This window comes from Anabas testudineus, chromosome 8 (genome assembly GCF_900324465.2).
Source record: "Anabas testudineus chromosome 8, fAnaTes1.2, whole genome shotgun sequence".
Taxonomy (NCBI): domain Eukaryota; kingdom Metazoa; phylum Chordata; class Actinopteri; order Anabantiformes; family Anabantidae; genus Anabas; species Anabas testudineus.
Window position 1 is genome coordinate 1,835,919 of NC_046617.1, and position 9,881 is coordinate 1,845,799.

General features: G+C 38.1%; 1 protein-coding gene across 1 annotated transcript; it reads right to left on the reverse strand.

Moving 5' to 3' along the window:
* Positions 1-726: 726 nt before the first annotated feature.
* LOC113161030 (proline-rich protein 15-like protein A) lies at positions 727-7,423 on the reverse strand. The gene is made up of 2 exons (XM_026358523.1): positions 7,070-7,423; positions 727-1,219 (listed from the first exon to the last, which is right to left on the reverse strand). The coding sequence occupies exon 2, from the start codon at positions 1,188-1,190 to the stop codon at positions 840-842; it is 351 nt and encodes a 116-aa protein (XP_026214308.1). The 5' UTR covers positions 1,191-1,219; positions 7,070-7,423; the 3' UTR covers positions 727-839.
* Positions 7,424-9,881: the final 2,458 nt, after the last annotated feature.

Consider the following 9,881-nt stretch of genomic DNA (forward strand, 5'->3'; position numbering starts at 1 on the left):
GCATTGTTTGTCCAATAATCAACACACAATAACCCATAATGGCAAAATAAATACACTTGTCAAATGTCATAAGAACCCAGCAGTCACTCTAGCGGAGGATCAGAAGTCAGCTTCTCAGCAGCAGAGCGGCAGGGAAGACTGTTCCCCTTTCACTGTGACAGTGATCTAAAACAAACATCCAAGAGTGGATTCAGGACAACCCTCTGACTGTCAAAAAGTATGCATATGTCTTAAATTCAAGAAACCTACACATAAGTCCTGATGGAGTGTGCAAATGAAGAGTTTATAGGAATTAGCTGAACATGAGATTTCTGGCTAGGTAGGTTTCCATCCACTGGACTATACTAGAAACAATGTGTGCAGTGTAGCTGATAAGTGTACAGTCAGGCTCCACCACGGTGGATTTGAAGTGAACAAGTGTTGTGGTAATACTTGTGCATCTAGACAATACAGGTGCAGCTACAGTGTAAAGCAACAACAACCACAGTTGAAACCAATGTGGACGTCCAGTGAATGCTTCCTGAACTGACGTGTAAAGGAACATTTCAAACTTCTCTATAAAAAAGAATTCTAAAATGAATCTGCTGCATCAGATGCTTTTAGATGCAACAATGAGTTTTATTTGATTTATTCAATTTAATTTTGAATAAAACATTGCATAATAAAAGATTTTCTTTTTTTATCAAGAGTTTCTTGATAAAAGATTTTGCAAGTGTTAGTGCTCCTCAGAAGATATTACTTGAATAATTACAAATGCATTTCCTTTAAATGCATTTGTGACCGAATGTTTGGGTCATTGTGAGTTTATGTTGCTATGCATTACTATGAGTCTTCTACTGTCATTTGCCAGCCCTCTGGTTTTCATCCCTTGAAGGGTCACTTCCTGGAAATATGTCTGGATTTTCTGCCAGTGTGGCTCGAACTTTCTTTTTCTCTTTAAACCTTCCAGAGTGGGAAACCTTGACATGACGCCCTTTGTTGACTGTTGTTTTATCCACTATTCTCTCCAGTCGTGCGTCCAGCTGAGAGTCATGAACAGTGTCTCCTGCTTGAGCAGTGGCTCCGTTGGCTGACCCTGAGCCATGCTGGCCAGTGGCTGTATTGGCAACAACCTCTGCAGGGATTTCATACAGAACTTTTTTTCTCCTGAGGAAAGTCAGTTTCCACCAGACTGAAGACGACTCAGCCATTATAGATTAAAGTTGGGGTGGATCTGTAGCTGAGGATAGAGAAAAAAGGAACAAAAAGATTGAAATCAGAACTGCACAGCTATGACTTTTTCCATGTATATGAATCCATGTATCATTCATTTATTCATTATTTAATTTAAAATGAAAAATTTATGAAAAATTAAAAAAAAAAAAGTTGATTCATTTTTCCAATTTCCCATTTTGTGCCTAAATCAAAAATGCTAAAAACAGATAACAAGCACTAATATTCCATTTTTCATTTGGAATTAGTGACATGTTGTGCCAAAAGCTGCAAAACAGCTGCTTATATCAAAACATCATAAAGTCCTTCTTAAAGCAGATTCAAAATGGCTTACCTTTCTTGCATAGACACACATTTCTCTTGTTTTCATGTTGATTTATCAATAATATTACAATTAATTACAAATAATTACAATATTTAACAACAAATACAGTTTTCAAAACCAGGAGGACTTATATACAATTATTCTTCACTGTACAGCAAACACAACAGAATTGGCCTGCGTTCCAAGACCTTTGGAGGGGGTTGGAATACACAATGATCCAATAAAATAGATGGTTTAATGTGGCTTAATTAATTAAGACCTGGTCCCACCAGGTTCATTTGTCTCCCAGTCATTGAGCTGACACCAGATAATTACCACCTATGGCTACACATGGTTAACACGGTATATGCTATTAATCTATTACAAGTGGCATTGTAAGCATGTTGATGGTAGCATTCAGCTCAAAGCGTGAAGCTGCTAGCATTTCTGTAAACTCTTGTTTTTATCTCGGGGCATGGCCAAGAGTGCTGAGGTCAGTGTTTAAGCAAAGCCAACTAATGACAGATGTTTTACACGGTAATATTAATCTTGTCTTTTTATCAATTTCTTAAAATTCTTCTATTAATTAAAATGAACATGTTACACTCAAACCATAAAAAACTGAAAATACACAGTGGATACACAGTACGTATACACGCAGGGATGCTCACGTTCACTCCCTAACATGGATGAATATTAGTACTAGACCACAAACAATGTACTGTAAATAACCAGCAAGAGGAAGAGTTGGTATCAAAGTGAAAAGTTAAAGTCATTTACATTTTAAAACAGAGAAATAAGCCACTAACACTGCAATGTGACCACTTGTTCAGATCAACTTACACTGTCCTATTATTTGCCTTTAAAAATGATCAACATGTGATAACTGTCCCAGCTGGCAGGTAAACTGGCTACAGGTCGGCTTCTGATTGTATTCCGGCCCCAGGGCAAGTTTTTACAGCAGCTGAGCAAACAGAAACTAGACCACATTGTTTTATTGTGTCTTTTCTTCTCTCTCTCTGTTTCATGAAGACACAATATGCTCAGCTAACTGATTGTTGTGAAGGTCCCTTTGTCTCTTTTGATATAGCTTCTATAGAACTTTAAAGGCATGGCAAGTATCAACATCCTAGCTGTGCTGTGCACTGCACAAGCCAATTTGAATATTGTCATGCCATTCAGTGGGGTTTATCAGTTCTCATTACTCTTGCAACTACCAGGTGCCAACTGCACCAACTAGTAGGTTAGAAAGTACTTAACATCAAAACTGTCCGCCACAGCCAAATGTCAGCAACATCTAGCATCTGCTGTCATTGTGAGAGGAGCAGAAGTTAGATTGTGTAGGTGATGTAGTATGAAGTCCATTTGGGTGGAAGTTGGGGTGGATGAGTGATACAATAAATTATAATAGTAGGAAACAGGAGTGAGTATCTGTTTCCTGGTTGTTGTTTAGGTAAGTGCTTGTTTTTCTCAATCTATGACATTTACTGAACCCTTACCTAACCTAACCTAACCTAACCTAACCTAACCCAACCAATTAGTTTTTGTTCCTGGCTCTAACTAAGTTGTTTCCTTATTGTTTTAATGTTTTAACAGGATTATTAAGCCATATTCCTGGTTTCTGTAACAGCTGATAAACATTCACAGCTAAAGTGGGTGTTAACCCTTTTTCATCAGGGCTTGCAGAATGATTTGTATTTCTGTGACTTTTCTTAAAGGGAACTTTTGTTATTTACACTAAACTCTGATCTTAAAAAAACAAAACAAACTGCTGGCATCTTTAGTGGTGTGGTGCCTGACATGTATGTGTATTGCTTTTAAAACAACAATAGCACATGAACTGTATATTGATATGTTTTTTCTGGATACAGTATGCACATTTATGATATGCATTGGGGCCAACAAAGTTGTTGTGTACACAATGCACAACACCTTAGCTTGAGTCTGACCGCTGTCATAAAAACAATTTTCCCCTCCAGGAAAAACAAACTCAATGGCTGGTCCCAGACAGCAGTCAACAATACCATAAACATTTTTATAATGGTCTGATTGAGATAGTCGAGCAGGGTTGTATTACTCTGATAAACAATTTCAGTTCTGTTGGAGCGGACCACCCAGAAAAAGCCAAGTACACCTGTTCATTATTAACCATGTTAGGTCGACTGTCGTCAAGTTGGGAAAGCAGATACAATGGATAGTTATTGGAAACTATTTGACTGATTACTTTGATATTTTTGCCTTTTTCTTTGACATTTTTTCAAATTCTTCCGGAGGATGACTCCATCCTAACTTTGGTCATTCAATTTGGCCTACAATAACAATGATTTGGGGTTTTTGGATAAATATCTCAACAACTAAAAGATGACAATGTGATTTGGTGTTGAGAGGCCAGCCCATGTGAAAGTTAGGAAATAAACGTTGACAGACCTCAACCTCATATTTGTGTTTTGTACTTACCAGATGTTAGCAGGCATGGTACTGACACTAACACTAGCATGTATTATCAGCATGTCAGCATAATAGCATTTTATTCAGTTTAGTACTGTATATCCCTAATGGAGTCTCATGACATAGCTGGAGACTGTTGCTATTATTATTCTGTAGCTCACTTGTATCTACTACTAAAAACAACAGCAATGCAATAGGTGGTGGCATCAAATTGTTCAATTTGACTTGACTATCGCATTCTTTTTGCTGTTTGAGAACTCCTAGTGCTAGTACTTAATATTCTACTTATCTCTAATTAAGTAAAACATATAACACTTCTACAGAGGTATACATGTATGTATACCTATACACTTGTTTACTCCTATTATGTTTTGTTGGCTATATACAATCAAATGGGTGTAAATAGATCACAAAACAAAACAAAAAAACAAACAAACAAACAAAAAAACAATTACCTTTTAAGCATATTTGAGCAAAGAAATGTGGGTCAGGTAAAATCTCAAGATGAGAAAAGATATTCAAGTGTGATTTCTTCCCAGGCGGTCTGCAGAACTTCCTGTCTGCTGTGCTGGTTGAACAGTGTTGCCAGGATACCAAGTCCAGCTTCCCCCTCACATATCGATGCGGTTTAGATATGTTTATTATATCTACAAACCTCTGGGTCCCAATTCCTCCTGGCTACATGCTAAGTTGTCCTTGTAGAAGACTCATCATAGCACTGACATGTATTGTCTGATGTCCAACAACAATTTCCCCAAGGTGACCAATAGAGTATGTTATTATTATTCCAACAGCTACTTTCTTCTCTAGATAAGTTTTACACAACCTGGAGGAATGCTTGGGGTCACTGTCTTACTGCAAAATGTTATCCTGTTGCCCAGAAGGAATGGCATGTCTCTTCATTATAGAGTGGTATCTATGCTAACTGAGAATGCCGTACACACGAGGCAGTTCACCCACTGTCTCACTACCTAAGCATCCCCAGATCATCATGTTTGCACCTTCATACTTCACTGATGGTGTTAGGCAGGCTTCTATCATCCTTTCACAATCTCTGCATCCTAGGCCTGTACTGCATATTCTTCACTTGGTTCTAAACAGCTAAAACTTGGACTCGTCAGTCCACTACAACCTCCTCTTATGATTTGCCAACATTAGTACACAGTGTCTGTGTACACTGGTTTCTTAACGATGTTTATTTCATTTTTCTCATTTTCATATTTTATTTTATTCAGGAGCAGTGAGGCATCTGTATCTCAAGGAGAACACTTGTCTCTTGGACAGATAAGCACTTGTGTCTTCCACTGCATCTTTCTGTCTGCATCAGCATCTTCTGTCCTGATTGGATCCAGTTGCAGCATGTCTCTGGAGACCATAGTGTACACTTTTTAAAGAAATCTTTAATTTCTTGGCTACCTCTCAGTATAGACTGATGAATTTCTAAGGAAAGCTGTTTTTATTTGGACATGTTTACTTCTAATTTACACTGAAAATGAATTTGTATATTAACTTATTTTAAAATCTTTAAACCTGGGAGAGCATTCATGATCAATTTAAGAGCATCCACTTTTGAATTTGTGGGGAAAAACATATAGTTGCAAAACCCTCAGGTTTCTGCCTGTATCAGGGTCCATAAATGGTTTGATTGATGCTGTCTGTCTGAGCATCTCCCTCGTCACCCTCTCTAATCAGCTCCACCTGTGCTCACACACTTCCTTATAAACAGGTGTGCAGTCCTGAGTTCCCCTCAGGTTGTGCCACTTCAACTATGAAGACATCCTCCAGCCTTTTTGCTCTGTACCTGCTATTTGATGACCTGTTACTGACTGGATCTGCTCACCTGGACCTTGATTCTCTGTCTGAGCCCTGGTATTTGTAGGTCTCTCTGATTCTGACCTATTTTCTGCCTTGTGGACTCATCTATTTGGGTTGTGGACCTCAGACTGTTTGCCTTTCTCTCTGTTGTTCTGGATTTGGATTATTGTTTTGACTTGACTAAGCTTGCCTCCCCTACACACCACCTCCACTTCCACTGGACTCCACTTCCCCTTCGCCCTGCTCACCATCTCAGGACCTTTCTGATACATCCACCCCAGAACTCCCTCATTCCAGAACTTAAAATAAAACTTGTTTTAACCAGTTGTAGCCTGTCGTGTCCCTCCTTGAGCCTGGTTCTGGCACAAACCTCAACCTCAGAGTAGTATTTGTTAGCTGTTTTGTAAAGGGTAAACTTTGCAGTTTTAGATGGTTTAACTGCTGATGAATCAGTAACATGCGTTGTGGTAAGAGTTTTTTTTTTTTTTTTTACATTTCAGTGTAAAACACTTGGCAGATGGCAGGTTTCCATTTCATGAAAAAATCTGGATGTTTCCACACTTTTACTTCACATTTGTACAATCTAATATAAAACAGTGCAGCAGCTGTGTTGTGAATTCTGCTTGTACAAGATTAAAGTTTCTCAGTTTTTGGTGGAACTACCCAAAAAGTAATAATTGTATTGAGGTCATGGTGGGTAATAGTGTTTTAGACGTACGTTATTTCTTTAACATTCTCACCATGGAAAAAAGTGAAGGAGAAGGGTTTTCTTAGCATGTTTTATTTTTTTGGGGCAATAAGCGCCTTGTGTGTGTGTGTGTGTGTGTGTGTGTGTGTGTCTATACATAAAACAGCAACTAAATTGTTGAGCAGATTTGTAAAGACCTAAATTATGTCTTAAGTCTTTCTGTGCCCTCACTTATGTAAGTGGGGGCTTACAGATTTTTAGTACAATAACTGCTTCTGTAGTAAACCATACCATACATATACTTTCTAATGCATCAATGTGTAAGTAGTATTTTAATATTATACCTGGTTCAAGTGGAGCTGGTTTTAACTTTCTATTTAGTTCAGACCCAAACAGACAGGCAGAAAGGATCACAGGTCAAAAAAGGTTCAACAATACATAAGCTCATCACATCAATTTTTGGGCTCTTACTATGAAAAGATAACTGTCTTTGTAAAATAAATGAAGTAAAAGTCCCTCTCTAAAAAAGGAAAGTGAAATACACCACATAATCATAATGAAGTACAACACAATAGTAAATGCGCTTGCAATGCTGAACTAACCTGCTTTAAATGGATGTGGAGCCACCTGTTGTCGCCTTCCAGCTGTGGTTGAGTTCGGCAGGTTCAACTTCTTGCCTCTTCAGTCCAAAGTAGCTGGAAGACTGAAACTTTCTCTCACCTTACAATATTCAATCCCTATTTCTTGAGAACGGAAAGTCCACAATCCATTTTACTAAACTGAATCCAGTGAAGTTAAACCTGTGAAATGACTGAATTTCAAGAACAGGTCAACGGTTGTGTTGGGTAGCAGTTTGTTAGGTTGGATGTTCACCCTGAAGGCCTTTAATTGGCTAAAGTAATTTATAAAAAATCTTAACAAACAATTTCCATTCCTCTTTCCATATTACTCCTTTTCTGTGCACATTCATTCCTCTGTCTGTTTCCTGCTGCAGGTGCTGAGTTACAGGTGCTGTGCTTTGTCCCTCCCACTGACACACAAAATATCTCTCTCTCTCTCTGAGACACTCACACACACACGCACACAAGTGCACAGTTGATGAAAAGTAATCATCATATAAATATGTCTAGCAATAGCATGATTAATACTGACTATAGGCCGACTAAACAATCAGAGAACTACAACAATATGTCTATAAAATTGTAGTAGTGCACACCACCTTTCTGATTTGGTAGTGGTACGTCTACACGTTTATTCTGTAAACGTGCCATGCCAGCTAAAGTAGATTTGGGTATCATCTGCATAAAAGATAGAAACATATGTTTTTAACTTAAAAACATCCTAGAGGTAGATTGAAAAGAAAATTAGACATTTCACTGAACTCTGTGGAACCCCAGCAAACATAAGTCCAGTCTTTTTGGTCAACCCTGACTCATAAAAAGCATGTTTCTTTACCACTGAAACACTTGTGTGTTTTGTAGGGAACATAACTGCAGCTGGATGTTTTCTGTATTTAATAGAAAGGATAGAAGGAGTGATTCTGACTAGACGAACCCAACAACAAGATGTTCTTGCTGTACAAAGTAATCGGTTTAACAAGAACAAATGTGTCTCCCCATCCAGCATGTAGTCCTCCCAGTTATGTCACACTAACATTCACTGATCATCTTCTGCTGAATAGATTCCACATGGAACATTCCAGCTGTAAATGAATGACAATATCTCCAAATACACTGTCCTCTGTAAAGTATGTATTCATATCTGCTGTGACTGCTTCAGGAAGTAGGCCAGAAGTTAATAAGTAACCATGTTATAGTCTTCAGCATGTTAATAGAAACAAGAATCACATGTACACACTACACAACTCTACACACACAAGTTCTGGCCTTGTATCTTCAAATATGGGATGTTTTTGCCTTGCTTATATCTAAATGTCTGCCCTTGTCATACACGACAACATATGCATTCAAACACATGTTATGCACATATTATCCGTATGTGGGTTATATTAATCAGTTAATTTGTAATAACTAATGTCATAAAGGATTTCTTTATTCTGAAAAGCCTGAGTTAGTATTAGTAGTAGTATAGCTACAGTATTAGCTAAGTAGTTAAGTTAGCTAAGTCGTTCTAATAAAAAATTGACTTTGCATTGTTGGATATCCTAGTTTCTGCTGCTTCGGTCCTTCCCCTTTATTTAAATGTTGCAGTTTGATTATAAAGGCAGATAGCTTTTTTTAATCACATCAAACTCTAAATTCCACTGCACACTTCTTGCATGGAAAGTGGTGGAAAAATAAAATCCTCTGCGTGCCCAGAGCCTTGTTCTGCAATTACAACAATGTACATGACATGTGGACATGCTGCTGTAGACTGGTCCACAGCACCTTCTATACTATCAGAGAACAACAACACAGACAAAAGCAGGTCATGCATATCACTATTTCAAATGGTGCTCACTGACCTGCAGAGGAGCTTGCACATGGACCTCTGCTGGAAGCATGTTCAAACCTTAACATCTTACAATAATAATGTTGTGGTGCTAAATGATCTGACATGGGTGTGTTCTTTATATGGACATGAATGGTGTCCCTGTCTGTTATGAGAAGTATACCCACTGTGAATGTCATCCTAGTTTGTCATTTGAACTACTCCTCTGTTTCCTTGTTATTGCCTACTATGCTCTTCTCTCTCTACTCACCCCAACTGAAAAAAAGTCTTTTGTCAGTCCCCTAACTTTATGGAAGTGCTAAATCAATGCAGTACCCCTATCAACACAGTGGTTTTTGATCATAATCTTTTTTCTGTCAGAGGTTCTTTAGTAAAAATCATGAACTATAGCACTGTTGAATACCCAGTACATACTGACGCTAAAAGGTCTCCCAGGAGAGTTTCTTATTTTATGGGCTTGATGGGTGTCATTCTTTTGGGTTACACCCAAACCCATAGCAGAAGACTTCTCCATTGTCAGTATCACCTATTTTCTCAACTGAACCACTCCCTTACCATTTAGCAAGAAGCCATTCAGTGAGGGTTGTTTTGTTCCCATGTCGAGGTTTCTTACGTGTGTTTTTAATTTTGAGAAGACAAGACCTCATCCCCTACATCACATTTGAACTTTGACAAAACAACAACTCAAACCTTATTACGCCTTGGTCATGGCCACTTCTGGAAAACCTCTCATCACTCCAGTGGCCACCCCAACTCCAAATGTCCCACTAGCAAATGTTAACTATTGTTAATGGTTTGTTAATATTTGTTAGCACGGTGACAGCTGATGAATCTGACAGCTATGCATGGGAAGCTATGGAAGCAAAATTTTTATCATTTAAAAATGAGGTAAATTTGTCTTTGTTGCTCCAAAGAATGCCAAGAAAATAAATAGAAACAAATACTATTTCTATTTCACTTATT